Raw genomic sequence first — 23,694 nt, 5'->3', positions numbered from 1 at the left:
TTACAGTGCACTCGGACTGTTGGGGCGGGTGTTCATCAAAACAAACCAATCAGGTCTTGAGCTCTTCACAGGCTGCTGGCCCCTGATTGGCCTGTCCGTCTCTCTGACTCAAAAAAAAGGTCAGACTGGCGAGGCAGCCGGACCAGACCGGCCTGACAGGTGATTGGCCTGGCTGGAGACCTGTCTGAAAAAAAAAAAAAAAAAAAAAAAAAAGACAGACAGGCCACCAGGCCAGTGACAGGCCGGCGGTTCTCCTGATGTGCAGTCCGGGCCTGGCAGCAGTAACACTTCATGTCTGTTCTGCAGGATGAATGTTTTCTTCAGCGGCTGTGTTCATGGTTTTGACAGCAGAAATATTAGTTTGGAGAAATGTGCAAAATCAAATGAGACAAACTTCATGTCATTATGTCAGGAAAAGCAAACAATGAAGCGCTGCAACAAGCAGTGTTTCCCTCTTTAACAGCTTCTTCTCCACCAAATTGAACAAACCTGACAACCAATCACAGCTCTTTGCTGTCATGTTGAACCAATGAGTGAAGAGCTTTAATTTAAGCTCATAAAAATTACACATGAAGCATCTTGTGAATGTAGTTTCCAACAAGTGAAAAATGATCTGAATACAGAAATATTCACATCTGTATCCAGAAATCTGTAAAGTGTAAATGTAGTTTAGTTTGTGTATAAATGGCTCTTCCAGATGTGAAGTGAATTTCCACAGCAGTTTGTGACGTCCATTCATTCAGATCCTGCTGTGAATGAAGAGGACGGCTGACACCATGTGTCATCATCAAAGAGTTAACAAATCAATAATCAAACTGTGAATCAATCAGCAGATAATAACCACAGCAGGTCTGTTGTGTCTTGTTCTCTCCATCAGATTCCTGTGAACTCAAACTGGACACAAACACAGCAAACAGACGCCTCGTCCTGTCTGAGGACAACAGGAAGGTGATGAAGGTGGAAGAGGAGCAGCCATATCCTGATCACCCAGAGAGGTTTGACTCCTGCCCACAGATCCTGTGTAGTGATGGTCTGACTGGTCGCTGCTACTGGGAGGTCGAGTGGAAAGGAGCCGTTTCTATAGGAGTGACTTACAGAGGAATCAGCAGGAGAGGAGGCAGAGAAGACTGTAGGCTTGGAGGGAACGAAAACTCCTGGAGTCTGAACTGCTTTAATGGTCATTTCTCTGTCTGGCACAACGACAGATCGACACCCATCTCTGTCCCCCTCTCCTCCTCCTCTGACAGAGTGTCAGTGTATCTGGACTGGCCTGCTGGCTCTCTGTCCTTCTACAGAGTCTCCTCTGACTCACTGATCCACCTCCACACCTTCAGCAGCTCCTTCACTGAACCTCTGTACCCGGGCTTTAGGGTTTGGACAGGGTCACTGTCTCTGTGTCAGATCTGAGGAGGGAGAGTCACACACACACACACACACAGACACTCTCTCTCTCTCTCACACACACACACGCACACACACACACACACACACCAGGGTTTCCGCGGGGTCTTTAAAAGTCTAAAAAAGTCTTAAATTAGAAAATCAAATTTTAAGGCCTTAAAAAGACTTAAATCACTGAATATACGTCTTAAATAATTTTAAACAGGTCTTAATTTTCATAAATTGGTAAAGCTATCGCAAATGCTAAATGAAAAGCTCCCGAAACAATTCATTACTATATTCATAGATATATATCTGTGACTATATTATGACTACAACGATAGTAACGCCATAGCTCATTGGATCAATGTGCTATCGCGTTACTATCGCGTTACTAATAACGCGACCGCTCATTTGATGCAATGTATCCATGCATCCAATGAGCTATCGCGTTATGAGCGAGTCCCTTTCGACATTTTCGGAAACAGAAGAAGAAATATAAACGAGGGGAAAAGACGTCGAATGTTGTTACTGTTACAAAACACCAGTCCTATAAGTCGAATGATGATGTCAGCGAGTTTTTTCAGGCCATGTTGCCGGACACTGAAATTGCAAAAACATTTCGGTGCGGGAAAGACAAAACTTCGTATACACGCTTTGGACTAGCTGTCCAGATACCTGGGATCCCAGTTCATGGGGCATGCGACAGCTGGGCACCTAGTGAAACATGTTAAAGTAAGTAAATGTTTTATTTTAGCTATCATTTTGTCTTCCTTTCATCCAAAAGACGTTTTTGTTCCTTTTAATCAGACATGGGATGCTTGCCGGCCGGTCGCAGGTCTGCCGGATCTTCGCGCGCACAGACTGCTATAGGCTACTTTCATTATAAACCGACTTTTGTTTATACGCGGTTGCAGCAGCACAACAGACAATGACAGGCAACATGGTTGATTATTGATAGCGCAAAGCTGCCATTTGCTGGTAATCGCGCTGCACGCATTAAACAATTAAATACTTTTGTAGAGGCAGGAGGAAAGTTGCATGATTTACGTCCGCGCACTGCGTGCATGTGCTCATGTACGCGCCCGTACCGTGCTGAAGCACACCCCCTCCAACCGTGCGAGCGCGGGGGAAGTGTACTGTATTCAAGCACGATACGGAGCGATCACACTGGTCAAAGAATCCGGATTTAACATCTACAAATGTCAATTAGTAAGCAACATTATATAAAACAGCAACTAATTTAAAACTCATCCTCCTTGTTTCTTGATTAATTCTAGACAGCACTGAAATAACAGAATATAGTATATCTGAATGAATGTGAAGTGTTCATATTTTAACAGAATCAAATGCTCTGAGGAGGGCCAGCAAGGACAAAGACACTGAGCTCAAGAGCATTGAGGAGATTGTTGCCAAAGGAGAGGAGCTGAGATATATGTAGAGCGCGCGCGCACACACACAGTCAATTGTACAGTCAATCAGTCGTTAAGTTACTTAACTTAATTTTGTGACTCTGCATTATTTTTTTATGTTGTGACATAGGTATTAAATTTCATTCATAATGGTCTTAAAAAGGTCTTAAAAAGTCTTAAATTTTATCAGGTGAAACCTGCAGAAACCCTGGTAATGCAGATGAAGTTTCCATTTACTGTGAATTTATAATCATTGTACAATTAACACACCAACACACAACTCTGAGGTAAAGTCAATGTTAGCCCAATGGCATATTTATTTACAAATAAAGGGTTATTCAACATAAATGCCAAGAAATTCAAGAAATTCAACTTCCTAGTCCTCGTCAAACTTTCCAAAGCATCTTAAAATGCAGAGAAACTGTGCAGAAACTTGCCATTCAACTACCCAGCTGTGTCCCAATAACAGTAAGAGGATGGGAATGAGGCCTACATGGCAAGGTAAGAGAGGAAGGGAGAGAGCGATGAAGGGATGTCGTGAAGGGGTCAGGCGCTCCTTTCAGTCTCAAACATTCTATAATCCACACGCAACAAAAATCTTGTAGTGCAAAGTTGTCTTCAAAAAAAAGTACAAAAAGAACAACTCAAAACTGAGCCTGACAACTGCTGCAGCAAAAAAAAAAAAAAAAAAAAAACTATGATGCCCACTCAAAGTCAGTTAGTTTCCTCAAAAGTTGCTCATATGAGGGTTCATTGTTGTCCGCTTCCTGGTCTTTGAGCCTCTCTCAGGATTGATGCCCAAGAAGTACCTGTTACAGTTTTTTTAAATTGCTAAAACACATTTCACAAACCTTTCCTCCATTTTCCCAAAACTATAAACACAACACACTTTTCTAAAGCTACATACACAAAACCACACCTTCTCTTTTCAAAACTCAAACTTTCACACCAAAACAGCTGCTCAAAGCCTGCAGAAATTTAAACACTATGCGCATCATTACACTCTACAACAAAACAAGTGAAAACACAATGTTCAGTGGGTGACAATGTTCTTTTTATGTTTTTTCACAACTGCCAAAGCACATTTTTAGAAACCTTACAGTATCTGTTCAAATTCTTAGTTTCTTAACAAATTGTCTTGTTTGTCTTAAAATGTCTCTTGGGAGCTCTGGCACCTGTTGTGCGGTTCGAGGCTGTACTAACAACCAGAGGAGGCTGAATCTGTGGCTTGATGAACAGTGTTTTGAACATGCACCCAGAACAAAAAGGGAATGCTCCTGTGTTCAGCGTTACACTTTCCATCGCCTACCTACAAGATGGCGGCGCGCAGTGGTGCAGCGGCTTCTCGAGCTCCCGGGATTAAGTCTTTTTTACCGACCTTTGAGGCCGCTTTTAGCACTAGTTTAGTGCTAAACTCGCGTGTAAGGTACAGCTCAACCGAACTGATGGTCATCAGAGACAGTTCGGTTTCTACAATTTCACCGAAGCTGAAATCTGCACTCGGAAGAGAGCGCCTCCTCAGGACAAAGGAGTGGCGCAGCAGAGTACGGCAAGCAGCGGGCAAGAGGAAGCGGTGTGCCCGTAAACAGAAGAGGGGGAAGCGGGCGGGTGCCCTAGCCCAGCTAAAGGCTAGCAGACCTCCGATTCCAACTCTCTTTCTGGCCAACGTCCGCTCACTGGATAATAAAGTGGACTCGTTACGTCTGAGGCTGAGTGTTTCTGCAGAGATGAGGAACTGTGCTGTTCTTTGCCTCACGGAAACATGGCTTAACAACAACATGCCGGACTCAGCCTTCCACATAGACGGCCTGCAGCTTTTCCGAGCGGACCGCGACCACCGGTCGGGGAAAACACGGGGAGGAGGACTGTATGTGTACGTGAATGAAGGTTGGTGCACAAACAGTGGACTGGTAAAAACATACTGCTCTGAGGCGATAGAACTGATGACGGTGAGATGTCGGCCGTACTATTTGCCTCGAGAGTTCACCGCGGTGTTCGTCACCATTGTTTACATCCCTCCGGGTGCTAATGCTAACGAAGCATTGAAGGAGCTACACGACACCATTAGCTCGCTGCAGACAAAGCACCCGGAGGCGTTTTACGTGGTTGCGGGGGACTTCAATCACGTGAAACTGACGGACACTCTGCCCAGTTTTTACCAGCATGTCACCTTTCCCACACGGGGAGACAACACTCTGGACTGTGTGTACAGCAACGTTCGCGGTGCGTACAGAGCTCTTCCCCGCCCCCATCTTGGCCTCTCCGACCACATCTCCATCCTGCTGGCGCCAGCATACCGCCCCCTGCTGAGACGGATCAGGCCAACAAAGAAGACAGTCACTGTGTGGCCCAGGGATGCAGCCTCTGTGCTCCAGGACTGTTTTCAGTGCACAGACTGGCAGGTCTTTAGAGAGGCAGCTACGTATGAGGGAGAGGTGGACCTGGAGGAATACACCTCCTCCGTCCTCGGCTTCATCTCTAAGTGTACTGATGATGTCACCACCACCAGGACAGTAACCTGCTATTCGAACCAGAAGCCCTGGCTGAATGCTGAGGTGAGAGCGCTGCTGAAAGCTAGGGATGCTGCGTTCAGGGCAGGTGAGGCATCAGCACTCAGAGAGGCGAGGAAAGGACTGAATGCAGGCATTGTGAGGGCCAAAGCCACATACGCTCAAAAAATCCAGGGTCACTTCACCACCAGTGACCCCCGGCGCATGTGGAAAGGCATCAAGTGCATCACAGACTACAACACCAGGGATGCACAATGCCCAAGGGATCCCTCCTTGCCAGATGCACTCAACCACTTTTACGCCCGCTTTGAGGACCCTGACACCCCCCCCAGCACCAGACTCACACCACCACCCGGTGACATGCCCCTCAGTGTGACCACTGCAGACGTGAGGAAGACCCTCCAGGGAATCAACCCCCGCAAAGCTGCAGGCCCTGACAACATCCCAGGGCGGGTACTGAGGGACTGTGCACACCAGCTGTCTGAGGTGCTGACGGACATTTTTAACACCTCACTGTCACTGTCATCTGTCCCCACCTGCCTAAAGACTGCCACAATTGTCCCTGTCCCCAAGTGCTCCACAGTGACATGTCTAAATGACTACCGACCCATAGCCCTAACCCCGGTAGTCATGAAGTGCTTCGAGAGGCTGGTCATGGCCCACATCAAGGACTCCATCGACATCACTGTGGACCCCCATCAATATGCCTACAGAAAAAACCGCTCCACCGATGACGCCATTTCATCGGTGGTCCACACAACCCTCACCCATCTGGAGAGCAGGAACTCTTACGTCCGTCTGCTCTTCCTGGATTTCTCCTCTGCCTTCAACACCATCATCCCTCAGACCCTGGTGCAGAAGCTCTCCTCCCTCGGACTGAGTTCCACACTGGGGAACTGGGTCCTGGACTTCCTGACCAACAGACCTCAGACTGTCAGGATCCACAACACCGTCTCCTCCTCCATCACCCTCAGCACTGGCTCGCCACAGGGCTGTGTGCTGAGCCCCCTCCTGTTCACTCTGCTGACGTATGACTGCTCGGCGAGACACCCCAGCTGTCATATAGTGAAGTTTGCGGACGACACAGCAGTAGTGGGACGCATCACTAACAGCGATGAGTCCGAATACAGAGAGGAGGTGGAACACCTGGTGCAGTGGTGCAGTGAAAACAACCTCTGCATCAACGTGAAAAAGACAAAGGAGATGGTGGTGGATTTCAGGAAGGACAAGCGCCCTCTCCCTCCCCTGCACATCGGAGGAGCAGCTGTGGAAGTGGTTTCCAGCTTCAGGTACCTGGGTGTGCACATATCCAGTGACCTCACCTGGAGCGCCAACACTTCCCGTCTGGTCAGGAAGGCCCACCAGCGTCTCTACTTCCTCAGGAAGCTGCGGAAGGCTGGACTGGGGAGCTCCGTCCTGAGGAGCTTCTACCACTGTGTGGTGGAGAGCGTCCTCTGCACCTGCATCACCGTGTGGCACGGCAGCTGCACTGCTGCTGAGAGGAAGGCTCTGCAGAGAGTGGTGAAGGCTGCACAGAGGACTGTGGGGAGCAGCCTTCCCACCACCTCGGACCTCTACACCTCACGATGCAGGGGGAGGGCCCTCCGCATCTTGAAGGACTCCACCCATCCCGCTCACAGTCTGTTTCAGCCCCTCCCCTCAGGCAGGCGGCTGAGGAGCATACAGAGCAAGACCACCAGGCTCAGAAACAGCTTCTTCCCTGCAGCTGTCAGACTGTTGAACTCGAGCCATGCTCTGTAGTCTCCCATCTCTCTCTCTCTCTCCCTCTCCTGCACAAATCACTTTCCACCATAAGTGCAATATTACAAACATGCGTGTTTAGCACTAAGCTAATTCTGCACTGACCAAGTCCAACAGTTCCATGAATCCCAGTCCCGGGCATCAGGTTCTGTGGCTTGGTCCATTCTATATTACACTGTCTATATTATATATACATATTTATATATATATACATATACTGTCTATATTTACATAGGCTGTTTATATTTTTCTCTATATTTTTATATTTACTGCTTATATATACATTATATTTATTATTTATTATATATATACTACTTACTTATATATAGGCTGTTTATACTTATAGATATACTATTTATATTTTATTTACATTTACATATGCTGTTTACCTTTACTTACATATACTGTTTATAGTTTACATACTGTTTATACCCACACATACTGTTTATATATACTGTTTATACCTATATATATATATTTATATACTGTTATATATCTTATATTTTATATTTACACTTATATTTACACTTCTTTTCTGGTCTTTTTTTGGGGGGGGGTTTTTTGGCTTATACCGGGACCTGAGTGCTAATTTCGTACCACTAGCATGTAAGTGTGAACTGGTATGACAATAAAGTTCCTTGAATCCTTGAATCCTTGAATACAGACGAGGAAGCCAGAAGGATGTGGCTGAAAAACCTGAATTTGAAGAGACCCCCGAAAACATTGTATGTATGTTCATTTCATTTCGTCGACAAAAAGCTGACGGAGGAAAACCCGAATCCTACTTTGTAGCTGGGCTACGACAGACCACCAGATAAGAAACGTCGGGTCCTCAGAAGGATTGACAGCAGTGTCAGGAGTACATCAGGTATGATTTCAGGTGTAGGGAGGCCAGAAAATTATTGTATTTATATATGTAATAGTATCGGATTAGTTCGGAATTACCACATTTCACCAATTAATCGCCCGGGCGTTTAATACACAAAATCAACTTGGACCCCGGGCGTTTAAAAGAACCAGGCGGCTCTTCACTGCAGGCCTTTATTTATTTTTACACAGACCTGCACCAGGCCATTATTGTGATGACAGTTACTGTCCAACATATTTACAGTCGGTCAATTTAAGATTACGGTACACCCTTTTTTCTAACGTTAGCTAGCTCTATTATTTTGACAGGTTAAATGTAATAGAGCCCACCCGTCAGGTCTGCCGGATCTGACAGGTGAGCTGCCTGATGCTGGCCGGTGCCGCGGCCGGCTCGCCTGATACCGACTGATAATGCCCCGGTGCCGCGGCCGACCGGCTCTGCTAAATAATTGGCGATTTTTTTTTTTTTTTTCGGGCTTTATTGGGCTGTCGGGCCTAAAGTTCGGCTAATTAGTCGGGTCGGGTCGGGCCTCGGGCTGGCCCAGTCAGGCCCGGGTCGGGTCGGGTCTTAATTTTCAGGCCCGATGAGAACTCTAGCTGGAGGAGCGAAGGGTGAACTTAATCATACCAGCATTCACACGCAAAGGAAGCCAGCTGACCAATGAGGAGGTCACTCACACACGACGCATCGCTCATGCCCGCATTCATGTTGAACGGGCAATAAGGCGTCTGAAGGTGTACAAGATTCTTTCTCAAACAGTGCCAATTAACTTGGTACCAAAGATAGATAAAATACTCAAGATCTGTGCTGGTCTAGTGAATTTAAGAGGTGAGCTTATTTCAAGTGAAAAATGAACTGTATTTCCTGTGTTAATTGTCTGTTTAGGTTGACATGAGTCTTGATTTTTGATTGGTGGTGCACAGTGATGCAAAAGAAAAGTAATGAAATGCATTAACACTAAAGTAACAAGCAAAATGTAAGGAGAAGAAAGAACATTTATTTGTATTGAAATGTATGTAGGAGGTAAATATAAATAACTGTCAGAGAAATAAATACTTGAGTAAAGAACAGATAAATGAAAAATGTACATAGTACAGTGTAGGGGTGGAAAACCGAACTGTGAAAAATGAACCATTCAATCAACAATCCACCCTGCAAAGTGCAGTGTTGCAAACACATCTGCTGTCCAAGAGACATCTAGCCAAACACTGAGCTAATGAATTAATGAATGTATTGAAGGTGTTTTTATGGTTGTTAATAGTCTAACTAGTCTAAGTAAACTTTTACCTTTGAAAGGATCCTTGTTGATTTCATGTTGTTATCCCAAATCTTTGAATGAAAAAAAAAAAAAAAATGTGGCAAGTGAGACAAAATACAGAGAACATTGGACATGGTAGTGTTTTTTTTTTTTTTTCCTATGATGTTCAAAACAAACCGAGGTTGTGAGCCAAAAACTGCAATACAAACCGAACCGTTTCACCCCCAGTACAGTACAGAATTTGTTGTTATTTATTTATTGTTGTTTGTCTAACTTGCTTGGAACTTGTTTGAAACTTGCTTAATACTATAAACCAAGAAAAATGAAATTTGTTTTAGGTAGAAATATAAACTGTCTTGTATTTTGTAATATATCTGAGGGTGATTTTTTAAGATTTTGTGCTTTTAATAAAACTAAAAGCAAAAAGGCATCTGTTGTACTATTTTCTTTGAAGTGTTTACTACCTTTATACACTGCTATTTGTGTTTTTTATGTGTAATGTTACTACACCTAACACCTGTCATCCGCTTACTGTATTTTCAAAAGACTCAGGTATTTGGGGCAGAGCTTCATCTTTTTATCAACAAAGCCATCCACTAATCTTGGAAGCATGTGTGAAAAATAAAAATCCTGCAGGTGTTTCACATGTACATCTGCATAGTCTTTGTCAAATGGCATGTCCAGCTCCAGGTGCTCCGTTGGTGTCCAGATGACCAGCTTGCAGCTCTGCACAGGCACATCATTGTCAGCTGTGTCTGGAAGAATAAATGTAATATAAAATGGGTTACAGTTTTTTTTTTTTTTTTTTTTTTTTTTTTTAAATGAAGGTTCACAAATATCTATCACATTAATTCACACACAAGTAGTGATATTTTTTGCCCACCTGGAGGTAGTATCCACTTGGTCCATTAGGGAAAATGACATAGTTCCCATCACTTGAGCATCTGATATCACCATTTGGCCGACTAAGAAAGTCTGCAATGGGACACTTCAGTGGACACTTCATCTCAAGGAGCTGTGTGGAGTCCAAAATTCCATCTGGGCTGGCTCCAAACCAGGGATGGTCAGGACACACCACCAGGCCTTTCCTCTCCACAGTGTGCCCCTGTCCTTCCATGAGCTGAATGGCTTTTTCCTCATTCTCTTTGCCATAATTTGTTGCTGTGTTGCCAGTGAAGGTGGGGTATAAGTGTTCGTTGAGGAATTTTTGTGGGTTAGTTCTGCTCCGTTTGGAGACTTTCTTTGCTGTGCTGGCAGTCAGTCGAAGCTTCCTTGCATCGTGCCACAGTTGTGATGCACTCTGCACTCGGGTCTCCTCGGTCAGCTTCTCTGTCTGGGCAGGGCTTAGCTGAACATAGGTCTCATAAAAAGTGAGACACTTTTTACAGGTTAGTGTTGTGCCATGTTCTGTATGGGGTATCTGTAGATCACCCTGGCTCTGAGAGGACTCATTACTCTCTACTTCTAACCTGTAGCACCGCTGAAGGAGACCATCTGTCTGCAGCTGAAATAATGGGGCCATCACAGAGGAACGGATGTGGGTCTTAACCCTCCTATTATGTTTGGGGTCAATTTGACCCCAGCCAATGTTTAACGTCTCTAAATGAATGATTAACATCATTTTTTTTGCTTCATATTTAATGAGTGTTCCTAATGTAATGGGCACTACTGGGTAAACATGAAATTGACATGATGATATGTTTTCAATGTCCTGTACACACTTTGTAACGCATTGGTTATAAATAACAAAAATCTGTACTTAGAAATAATATAAAGCCATTAAAACACCAAAAATTAATATTTCTTTCCAATCTTAGATCAATCAGTGAGATTTTATGGTGATTTGAATATTTTTCCATTGTCGCGTAATAGGAATACTGGATGTATAAGTAGGGGTGGTGGGGAGTTATGTTTTATTTAAAGGGCTATTTAGGTAATCAACAAAGAAACATCAAGTACTTGACACATAAACTTTGGTAACAATATTAGTTATAATAATTTTGTGAAAGTTTAAACTGCAGGGGTCAAATTGACTCCAAACATAAAGGATGTTCAAAAATGTGAACATAACAGGAGGGTTAAATTCTGCATGGTTTTTGAAAAGTTTGGGAGGGGCTTCTGCAGGTGAAACACTTACAGGATCTGGTGTTGATGTTGATGAGCCTGGATGAATGTGGTCTGCTTTATGACGTTTGAATTTTATATGCATCACCTTTTTCAGCTCTACATTCTTCCTTGTACCTGCATTCCACTTCCTCTGTACGTCAGTACAGGCTATCCCTGTCTTTCCCTGTCTGACTGCATTCTCAACCTACATGAAAAAATTGCCTGTTACAAAATGCACTCTGCAGCTCAAACAGTTAAAATTTATTTGTCAGTTACAAAGTGTCATTACAAAGCACATTACAATAATAAAATATCAGGACAATCAATATTTCACCTTCCACAGTATTGCAGCTGCGTGGCTGCAAGATCTCCCTGCTCCTGCAACACATGAGCACCCAGCTGTTTGTATTTCACCTGACGCTTTAACTAAAACCCAGGCCCGGTGATGTGGGTCTTTAAGGCTCTGACTTGGCTCTATGTCTGCTTTCAAATACATAAGGTCGTGTCCCACCTCCTTTAACAAAACATGACCGACCTTGTTGCTGTGGAGGTACTGATACGCCTCAGAGCTTTTCAAATTGTTCATAGCTTCGCCGTCTGTGGCAACAGAGTCAATAAAATAGCTGAATATGCTTGTGTACGTTATCTTTGGCCACTTCTTCAGATCGTCCTCCCATCCCTCGAGAGTAGAAGGCAGCGGTATGATAATATTATCCCGTTTGAGGTGTGAAAGTTGATGTTCCCACATGTTTCATTTACTGATCGCTTCAAAAAAGACGTTTAGCGTTGGCTGTTACCATGGTAAACGCCGGTTCCGGTTCAGCAGTGGAAGTCGCACCCATAATTCGTGCAAGGGATCATGGGGGCGAGGAATAAGGTGGATAGGTGTGGTCACATCATTTGCAACAAGTGTCTTCAATTTTGAGTTGTTATGTTTAATGAATGAAGCCAGGTGTGTTCATTGTGTTCAAATTTTGCTGACTGCAGGCAGCATTTATCAAGTTGAGTCATCATCCTTCATAATCTTATCATATGCACACTCAGCAGTTACAGTGTTTTTCGATTGCTAAAACACAAAAAGCAAAAATTAGGCACAATTTTCACAACCTTTACTTCTGTCCCCAATCGCTTGACTCAATTTGTTACTACTTTAGATTTCCTTATCATATTAGAACTCTGACTTTCCTTCTTTACACTCTGATGTCAATTTCACATCACCTTGTTGTCAAAACACAACACACAATTTTTCAGGTTTGCACACACTTCTCACATAAAATCTCAAAGCATCAATCGACAACACACAAATATTCAAATCTCTAAACTTTTGGGTCTGGCGAGCAATTTGCAATCAAGGACTGCAGCATAAAAAGAGGCTTGACCCTCTGTTTTGTTTGATGAGCAATGGAGAACAGAGACAACAGTCAGAGAAGGAGAGGGGTACGAATGAGAGGAGGAGGAGGACGAGGAGGAAGAGGTGGAAGAGGAGGAAGAGGACGAGGAGGAATAGGAAGAGGAGGAAGAGGTGGAAGAGGAGGAAGAGGAGGAGGAGGACGAGGAGGAATAGGAAGAGGAGGAAGAGGAGGAGGAGGGGGAAGAGGAAGAGGAGGAGGAGGACAACAAGGAGAAGCAAGAGAAAGAAGAAGGAGAATCTGAATCTCCAATGAGATTGGTGCTACTGTATTGGACCATGTGCTCAACCATGGGCTGAGCATGAGGGAGGCTGGCCAGAGGGTCCAGCCAAACCTCAGCCGCCTCACAGTGTCGACCATCATCAGGACGTTCAGGATGGAGAACAGGTACGAAATCTATTGTCCGTGTGTATTGTAATACTGCATTCAATAGACTACAGCACTGTTTCCTAAACAGGGTTTTGGGACGCATTTGTGGGTCGCAGTCACATTGTTTTGGGTCCCTTTATTCTTTGTTTCCTACATTTTGTTATTAATTATTATTATTATTATTTCACAACATTTAAGTAAAGAAAAATGATTCCAAGAAAGCAACGTTTAAAAATAAAATGTTTTGTCTGAAAATGTGTGTGATGTTTTATGTTTGTCTATGAGAGAAGTGGGCATTGTCATTGATTCAGTGTGTTCCATTTCTATAATTGTGTTTTCAGTTGTGCTCTTCAGTGTTCTGTACATGCTTGGTAGTGTTCAGCCAAAAGCTTAGTTGTGTTTATTCAATGAATGGTATGTGTGTGTCATGTGAAAATATGGCTGTGTTTACCAAATGAAAACACGAGTTCCATTTTGTGAACATGTTAAGAGATTTGATGGCAAAGAGTTGTTTTGCAAAGGGATGCCAGGGTTTAGCAATTTGTGTGTGATGTTTGGAGTTTTGTGTGTGCAGTTTTGAAAAAAAAACGTACAGTTTTGAAAAAAGTGTTTTAGCAATCGAAAAAAACTGTAACAGATTTCGGTTTGTTTTTGTACTTTTTTTTTTTTTTTTTTACTATATACAAGTGCTAAATGCACAGTTTGGTTTTGCAAGAGGAGTCTGAAGTTTTGTGAATGTAGCTTGAAAATTGGGTTTTGTGTTCACAGTTTAGAGAAAAGGAGAGCAACTTGCGAGAAATGTGTCTTAGCAATCGAGAAAACCTGTAATACTAAAATGAGGCCATATCACACTCCTTTGGAACATTATAAAATAAACAGGCTTCCTTCACAAAATGTGAACAGTGATGTGCACTGACGGTAACAACTGCAATTATTCATTATTCGTTTAACCCTCGAAAAGCCTTAAGGGTCAAAACGACCCGAGCATCCACGAGTCTTTTTTCCGGGGTCCTGCGGCGCGTGGCCGAAGGGTCCGGGGGCATGCGGGAGCGCTGGAGACTGCGACCGCCACCGCAGAGCCGAAGGCGAGGTATGGGCTTTACGAGGGTTAAGGGGCTTTCACATAGCGCGCGGTATGGGCCGCACTCTGCAGGTACAGCGCAGACGTGCGCAGAGCAGCACGCACGCGCGTTGCGCACGTATTTGGTATTCAGCTGCAGAAAAAAAATCTCACCTATAGTGGAAAGCAAAAGCATCATATATCTCTGCCAATTTTTAAACACATCTGGTTTTCCCAAATTGTTGGATCTCTCTCTCCATGATTGTGCATTTTTAATGAGATCAGGTAGGACTGCAGTCTGCTGTCCCACAGCTCTGCACACAGAGACACAGCCACAGTGACGCTTTCCTCCATTGTTGTTTTGCCATTCTGCCAAAATCCGCCAGATTTTTTTCTGATTCCACTGTTCTCTCCTATTGGACTCGTCGAGGTGACGTCACAGGGCGCTGTGTCCAAGTTTAAAAAAAAAATTCAGTTTGGGCACAGCGCGCACGGGCGCCGGCACCAGCCTCTAGCTGCGCTCAGTTCGGTGCAGACTGCTGCGCCTTTGCCTCCTGATTCCTGGAGGGGGGGCAGACTCTCAAAAATACGGGACAAAGTGCGTCCCTTATAGGTTCAATCCGGGACGTGTGCTTTGGTTGGCAAATACGGGACGATTCCGTATTTCAAGGGACGGCTGGCAACTCTACTCTTCAGGTTCAGTGCCGAGTTTGGTCATGTGACTTACCAGAGAATATTTGAATACAAAATTTCACTGTAATAATACTGTTGGATGCTGTGAAATCCTTGCATTTTTTTTACTGTGTTGCTGTGATATTACAAACCTTGTTGTGATATAACGGGTGTTTTGATTTGCAGGATTTTACTGTAAAATAACAGTTAAATGCTGTAAAATCCAAGGATACTGTAGTTTTTACAGGTATTCACTGGGATATTACAGGGGAACTTAATTACAACAAGTTACTGTAAAATAATACTGTTAATTATTGTGAAATGCTGGTAATTTATTACAGTGTATGTTAGACTTCCCTCCAAACCAACAAGCTCAAAGAATCGTGAAGAAAGTTTTACAGTTTTTCTCAGTTGCTAAAACACTAAAGTCCATTCTCTGAACCAAATCCTCAGTGGCCTAAACTCATTTTTCCGATCAAACACTCTTTGGGCCAGACCTTAAACACTGTTCAGGAACTTTGACACAATGTGCCAAACTCATCCGCTCTTTTTTGCTAAACCTTAAACACACCCTCAGTCACTAAACCCATTTCACACTGTCTTACACTCGTGTTGCAAAACTGTAAACCCTGACAGCTAAATATGAACACAACTCCAACACAGCCATCACCTTTTACACACAACAACTCAAAACTGAACACACACGTTTCTAATGATGTGATCAGAGCGACTGGGCAGGATAAAGGTCAGTTCAGAGTGAACAGAGAGGCAGAGGAGGAAGAGTATGTATGAGAGGTGGTGGACGAGGAGGAAGGGGACGAGGAAGACCAAGAACTATCATCACTGATGACATTCGGGCAACTATCATACACCATGTCCTTGTTGATGGGATGACAAGGAGGGACGCAGGACAAAGAGTCCAACCCAGTTGGAGTAAATTTTGCCTGTGACATGGATGAAGTCCTCTGGTCGGACCCCCAACAAAGACATGATGTTGGAGAATGAATCTCAGTGACTTTGATTGTGCAGTGATGTGCTTTTCATTTAGTTTTATTTTTTGTTATGAAAGTGCTGAATGTAGTTTAGATATTGCTTTGACTATGATATTATTTTGCTTAATGCATTTGGGTCATTCTACGGAAATGTCCATTTTCCTGTCCCTCATCTTTACAGAAGTGTAACACTTGAAAAACACTTTAGGGTTACACTTTTATTTATGTTTTCAAATAAAACAATATGTCATTTGATAAGTTATACCTTCTTAAGCCATCAATTCGGCATTATTTGTTTTTTAATCAATTATATTGAATCCCAAGCTCCACAGAAGTGATCGTCCCTATAGTCATGTATAGAGGCCAAGTGCCATATTTTAAGGCCAAAAGTTGTTTTTCTACCATTTAAAATGCAATAATGTCTACATAAATATAAAATATTTTATGTGAATGACATAAAAAATCAAAATGCTAAATGATTATTTAAAAAAAATATAATTAAAGTGTGGTCCCCTGGAATCATGTCACTGGTGTTACCATCTAACAAAAGTCTCTTATTTTGAAATAAACATCACACTGATGACATCACTTTCTCTCTCTTCAGTTATCAAAAGATTTCTCATTTATCTAATGATTTCATGTGAAGCTTTTGGTTGAAGTCATTGGTATGACCCATTTTATTGAGAGGGAAATGTAAAAAAGTGCAATACAAATGTATTAAATAACATAATTTAGTGAGTATACTGTGATTGACAACATGTGGTCTGATTCCCTGTAGCAGTCATTTTGTTAAATGCATTTTTCATGAAAAATGTCACTGGTGTTACCATCACTGGTGTTACCATCCTTATAGGTAACACCAGTGAAGACCAGTATCTTCGGCCTTATCAATGTCACTGGTGTTTCATTGTGTCACTGGTGTTACTGTGATTATTATGTTAAATGTGACACTAAAATGTGTCACATTGTGACACATTGTGTCACATTTTTTTTTTTTTTTTTTTTTTTTTAATATCATCTGTAGCCTATGTGTTCATTTCCTTTTCAATATGTTTTGTTTACAATGTAAAGAATTTGTGAATTTTGAACCTATGGAATATATTTGTTTTGCTTATTTTATTAATTGATGCTTTGGCAACTGTGTTTTATTTTTCAAACATGCATGCCAATAAAGCAAATTTGAATTTGAATTTGAATTTGAGAGAGAGAGAGTGAGACAGAGAGAGAGAGAGAGAGAGAGAGAGAGAGAGAGTGGTGCTTAATCTGGAGTGTAATCCAGCAGCAGGAGAAAATGTCTTTGATTTTTGTCTGTCAGTTTATTTGGTTGTTCATCTGTCCACAGGGAAGACTTTTTTTTTTTTTTAAATGGTCTGATGTTTTGTTGAATTTTTATTACACATTTTTTCTGACTTTTTTGAACCTCGCCCCGACACACACCACATGACAAAAAAGACTAAAGCTGACACTGACACGAATAAAAACTAAATTAAAATGAAGCATTTTCAAGAAATAACGACTAAATGAAACTAGCAAACCTGCTGTAAAAATCTATTTTACAGTTTTTCTCAATTGCTTAGACACAATTCCTGGAACAACTCACCATTTTCTCAAATCTTCACACACAATTCTAAAAACTCACACCCAACGGGACAAACATCCAACTTCTGGGTCCCAATTAGTTTTTACCCTCAGACAACACACACAAGCTGTCAAAACACACACTACATGAGTGTTTGTTCCACACTGGAGGGATTCATTCAAAACGCTGCCACCAAAATGTCCACAATAGGTTTTATTCACAATATTTCCATATTCAGCACATACACAGGTTCATCAGCATCAGCAACAGCATCAGCATGATCTTGTCTCAGGTCAGGGTCAGGCCATAGTATTTCGTCAACATCACACATTATGTGATGTGGGAAATATCCCCTTGTGGAGCCAGTATGGCATGGCGGTGGAGGATGCCACGATTGCTAACAGCTGCACACACACACACACACACACACACACACATGGTGATGCTGCCTCCCCTCTGGCCTGGAACTTGTGTGATTGCTCGGTGTCCAATGATGTTGCGGCCCCTTTTGTGCCTTTTTGTCAGATTGAAGCCTGCTTCATCGATAAAGATGAACTCATGATGGCATCCATGTCAAAGCTTCTCTACAGGAGTCAAAAACACACATTTGACTTCAAACACAGTACTGTGTGTATTGGAATGAAAGATGGGCCTTTACTCTACATACTATAACATTTCTGTGTTGTATAGCAATAACCTGCACATATTGGAATCGTTGCTCCTTAACCCTGTCAGAATTCCTCTCAAAAGGCACACGGTAAAGTTGCTTCATCCTCCTCCTCTTCCTCTTTGTTGTCCACCAGCCTCAGCATGGTTGTGATCCACTGTTCCAAAGCACATGAACAAGCCTCCAGGCCTCCAGGCCTTTTATTGACCCACAACTGTGATTGGTGTGTTAACAATTTTTAGGCTGAGTGTTTGCACTTGGAGAAAGGTGTGGTCTGTGAGTTTAGGTCATGATAACTTGAGTTAATTATATTGAGAGCGTGTGTTTGCTGAATGAACACATAGTGCAGTGAATGATTTATCTGGCCACTTTGGTGTAAGGTTTTACACAAAGAGTTTTGAATATTGAAACATGTGGAAACAGGTGAATTGTGTTTATGGTTATGGGAAATGCTTGTGTGCTTCTGGGAAAGACAAAAAGGTTTGGGTTTTTGTGCTACAGGAACCAGTTTTTGTGTTTTAGCAATCGAGAAAAACTGTAATTGTGTGAAAATTTTCATTTTAGTGTGTAAACAACCGTAAAAACACTGTAAATGGCTGACTGACAGCAGTGAGTCTCATAAAGAAAAGAATGGAAAATGCTTTCTTTCCTGACCTGACTGCTCCTGTGTGGAGAGGAAACATTTCAGACAAAATCATTCTCAGCAGAGAATCACAGCCTCAGTGCCACGGCTCTTTATTCTGGACTTGCTGCAGCTCAGATGAAGTGTATGTGACGACTGGACCAGCTGATTGTGACAGTCAGTTTGTTTTCCAGTCATGCTGAAGTAGTTGTCCTTACAGCCACAGGGTTTTGTGAGACAAAGTGGCAGAGGACAAATTATCTGCTGATGATTGATGACCAGAGCGGATTGTTAAGTCACTGCTGAGCCAAAATAATTGCATTCAACACATACAGCTGATTTATTTCAATGAAGTGGGAGCAGTTGTCCACCCACAGGCCTGCTGTACAGTATGCAGCCTAGGGAACAATCCTTGTCTCTTGGTATCATCAAGTTGGCTGGAGGCGCCACTGCAGTGTGAAAAAATCCCTACAGGACCATGTCAGAGTGGCTGCTGTCAGCTAATTCAAAGGATGTGGGGACAGCCGCCCTTCTTCATGCCTCCTGGTCACATATCATCACATTTCACTGGGCTTGGTTAAAGCCTGAATGGTTGCTGGGCAGAAAACAAGGCCTTCTTGTCTCCTTATTGGCTCATTCGATGCAGAGTGGTGTGTAATGAGTTAAAAAGAACACGACTTTAATTAGGAATAGAAGTAGATATGATTATGAAGCATGAGCATGTTTTCCTTCACAGTCTTATCAGTTTCCACAGCTATTCCTGACTCTGTGTCGCCCTCTGCTGACAGAACAGAGACACACACTGCGGCCTGAGGTTGGACTGATGTGGGACGTTCATGCAGTGTTGGAAGTTAAGTTGTTGCAGCAAGTTTGGGGTTGATATAATTTGTTACACAGATTTGGGGCAAAATTTAACCATTTTGAGCAGTTGAGACTTGATCAATAGCATCAAGACACCGAGACCTCGAGGAACACCACTGAAAAGTTCAGGATTTGATTTGATGTCAAAAACTTTTGACATTTTGAGATTTCTGTAAGAACTGCATTTCTCAGTGCCTGGATGTTGAGTGTTGTGTTGTGTTAATGTGTCAGAAACTGGCCCTTATTGTCAGTCCAGCTGGAGAAGCAGAGCTCCTCTGAACGGCCTCGCTCTCTAGTTTGTGTCTGTAAAGTTTGATGAGGCTGTGATTCTCCTAGAGGTCACTAGAGGTCATTTTCTCCAGCGACGTCCAGTTGGACAAAAGTCTCTGCCTGCAGTGAAATGGCTGCTATGGGGGCCAACATCATCACACAGGAATCAAATGTGTCTCATTGAATCCACAAGAGTCTCAGCTTTCCAGTCAAAGCCAACTGATGCAGCTCCAAGACTGTTTAGGCCCCAGTCTGCACACACACACCATTTTACAACAGGCCACAAGAACACATGTGGACTGCAGGCTTTGGGGCCCAAACTGGCCCTTCCTGTCTTGGTAAAGTCTTCATGTGTTGATAAAGGTGTCAAACTGACAATTAAACATCAAAAGAGGTGAATTAAAATGTGTGCTGGAGTTTTCCTGACATCACTGAGCCAATCAGACAGGGTTCTGAGACCCCCACTAACAGAAGTGTGTGTGGTGTGAAGTCGTACTCTCCACACAGGACGCAGCTCTCACTCCTCAGATCTGACACAGAGACACTGAGGAAGTCGACCACCCAAGCTTAGACTCAAACCCAACCCTAAACCCCGGGTACAGAGGCTGAGTGAAGGAGCTGCTGAAGGTGTGGAGGTGGATCAGTGTGTCAGAGGAGACGCTGTAGAAGGACAGAGAGCCAGCAGGCCAGTCCAGATACACTGACACTCTGTTAGAGGAGGAGACGCTTCGTATTTCTGTATATCCGTCATCGTGCCAGGCAGTGAATCTTCCTGCGAATCTCCTGCTGATTCCTCTGTAAGTCTCTGCTACGGAAACCCCTCCTTTACACTCGACCTCCCAGTAGCAGTGACCAGTCAGACCATCACTACACAGGATCTGTGGCCAGTGGTCAAACCTCTCTGGGTGATCAGGATATGGCTGCTCCTTGAGAGAGAAGGAGAGGGAACCTGTTGTGTTGTTGTTGTTGTTGTTGTTGTTGTTGTTGTTGTTTTCTTATGTCAGTTTTTCAGAGCAGGAAAAGGAGGCTAAACATTTTGCAAATGAAAAGTAAAAACTGATGAAATCTGTGTTCAGCAAAGAGGAGAAGAAGCTCAACAGGCCAAAGCAAAAGTTCAGTCCATGTTTCCTGGCAGACAAAGGAATGGTTCCTCCACACTTTGAGGAGCTTTGACTAGTCTGAGGCTTCTGGACGCCCGTTTCTGTTTGGACATAGAAAAGCAGGTTTGTGCCGCTCCGTCCATGGAGGCTGTGATCCTGCCTCCCAGCTGAGGGATCAGCCTGTGTGTGTGTGTGTGTGTGTGTGTGTGTGTGTGTGTGTTTCTCTGCAGCAGCTACAGCCACACGGAGCTTCAGGAAGCAGCTGGTGCAGAGGTTGCGGGTTCGATTCCGCGCTGAGGAGAAGCAAAGCTGACAGGTGGAAGGGAAGGCGGCACTCTGACGTTTATTTAGAGAGTTTGTTCTTCACATGAAGGAAGAGGAAACTGTTTTTTCAACCCGCTGATGAAAACATCTTTTCTACTTTCACTTTCAACTTCAACTGGATGAAGAAGGACGAGCCGACACACACACACACACACACACGCACACACACACACACACACACGCGCACACATAAACATGCACAAACATACATACACAAACACAAATTTAAACACACACACACAAAACACACAGACACTCACACTGACATTAACACACATGCAAAAACACAAAAAATCACACTAAAGAATGCACTCACACACACACACACACACACACACACACATAAACATACAAAAATACACACATGCAAACACACTCACACGAAAACACACATACACATAAACACATATATGCACACAGACACACACATACAAACACATATACACACAAACACACACATGCGTGCACACACAAGCGTGTGTATTGAAACATAAACACACACATACACACACAATCACACACATGAATACACACACATAAACATATACACACATAAAGACACACACATACACACACACACACACAGACATACATAGATGTGTTTGTGTATGTGTGTGTATGTGTGTGTGTGTGTGTGTGTCTGTGTGTCTATGTGTGTGTGTGTGTGTGTGTCTGTGTGTGTGTGTGTATGTGTGTGTGTCTGTGTGTGTGTGTGTGTCTGTGTGTGTGTGAGTGAGTGTGTCTGTGTGTGTGTGTGTGTGTGTGTGTGTGTCTGTGTGTGTGTATGTGTGTGTGTCTGTGTGTGTGTGTGTGTGTGTGTGTGTGTCTGTGTGTATGTGTGTGTGTCTGTGTGTATGTGTTTGTGTCTGTGTCTGTGTGTGTGTGTTTGTGTGTGTGTGTGTGTATGTGTGTGTGTGTATGTATGTGTGTGTCTGTGTCTGTGTGTGTGTCTTTGTTTGTGTGTGTGTCTGTGTGTGTGTGTGTGTGTGTGTGTGTGTGTGTGTGTGTGTGTGTGTCTGTTTGTATGTGTGTGTGTGCGTCTCTGTGTGTGTGTGTGTGTGTTTGTGTGTATATGTTTGTGTGTGTGTTTTTATGTTAGTCAGCGGGAGTGTGTGTGTGTATGTTTGAATTTAAATCTATGTGTGTGTGTGTGTCTGTGTGTGTGTGTGTGTGTGTGTATGTGTGTGTGTGTGTGTGTGTGTCTGTGTGTGTGTGTGTCTGTTTGTATGTGTGTGTGTGTCTGTGTGTGTGTGTGTGTGTGTGTGTGTGTGTGTGTGTATGGACGCCCCCCTTGGGCCACCTCAGTCGTAACAGTGTGGACACACCTCTGGTTTTTAACAGGTGTTGTATGAATATTCATGAAAGTCAAGAGCTTCATGTTGCTTTAGAGTTTCAGCTGTTTGGTTTGGTCCAAATGAATTTCTCCTCCCACCCTCCTAGAAACAGGTTGGTACAGTCGGGTGCAGAGGCCCCGCCCTTCGCTGTGAGGTGGCATCACACACACACACACACACACACACACACACAGTCAGCAGTGTGGCAGCAGAAGCAGCAGCGTCTTCTCTCTCTGGGTTTCCTCTCCAGGTGAAGCTGAAAGTCTCTTGGATTTGATGTGGATGTGACTCAGCAGGTAAAGAGCCGACCAGGGATCATTAGAGATGTTTGATGAACAGGCTCCTACATTGTGTTTCAGAGCTGGAGGACTGGAGAGCACACTGGGACCAGCACATGTGGAAAGGCTTTCAAAACGGGGTTAACGTGTTTCAGCATCTAAATATTCATCATGTCATGATATTTAATGTTGACTGAGGACAAAATCATCTTTGTCTGAAATGTTTTACCTGTGTGTTTTACTGCTGACCAAAGTCTGCGTCAGGTGAGCTGTAATCTCAACACCTCATCGATGAAATATGCACCAAGTTACAGAACCAGTCTGACAGCTTGGAGAAAGTTGACTTGAGTTCATTTATTTTGCTGTTGATCCACCAAGAGAGCAGAACACCAGTTATTTCATGCTATATTATATTTCACTCTGCTATCACCTACTGTTTCAATACAAATGTTTTGAAACCTTTGAGTTTGAAAGCAAAACTACTTAAAAAAAAAAATGACACATAAACTCTGAAAAATTAGCAAAAGAATGATCAGAAAATCAGTAAAACAGAAAGTGATGAGACATCCTGTCATGGAAAGCTTGTTGTCATCAATCAGCCGCTGTGTTTGTGTCAAGGTGTCGGCTCGGCTATGGATGTGTGTGAGGAGAGAGAGGAGGGGCTCCCTGCCTCTGAAAGCACTCTGTCTGGGGAACATGACAGCCAGACCAAAGCTAAGAGGTGAGATGAGGATCTCTGACTGTCCATGACTGTTCTCCATCTCAGAGCTCAGCAGGCAAATCAGCACAGCAGCATTATTCACAGGAAAAGCTCTGTGTGTGTTCACACTCCATTTTACACACAACGTTGTTTCTGAAGAGA

The 23,694-nt window shown here is 43.4% G+C and overlaps 1 protein-coding gene across 1 annotated transcript in view; it reads left to right on the top strand.

Annotated features, from left to right (window-relative positions):
• Positions 1-1,407, top strand: part of LOC115369783 (NACHT, LRR and PYD domains-containing protein 12-like) — a gene marked incomplete at its 5' end in the record, with an annotated part of 62,231 nt that extends 60,824 nt beyond the window's left edge. Inside the window, one exon of the mRNA XM_030066449.1 lies at positions 878-1,407. Coding sequence (XP_029922309.1) covers positions 878-1,407 — 530 coding nt within the window. The remainder of the gene's footprint in view (positions 1-877) is intronic.
• Between the last annotated feature and the right edge of the window lie 22,287 nt (positions 1,408-23,694).

The sequence above is a fragment of the Myripristis murdjan genome, chromosome 13 (assembly GCF_902150065.1).
Source record: "Myripristis murdjan chromosome 13, fMyrMur1.1, whole genome shotgun sequence".
NCBI classification, from domain to species: Eukaryota; Metazoa; Chordata; class Actinopteri; order Holocentriformes; family Holocentridae; genus Myripristis; species Myripristis murdjan.
The sequence above is the reverse complement of the archived record's forward strand: the minus strand, read 5'-3'. Positions and strand labels throughout refer to the sequence as shown.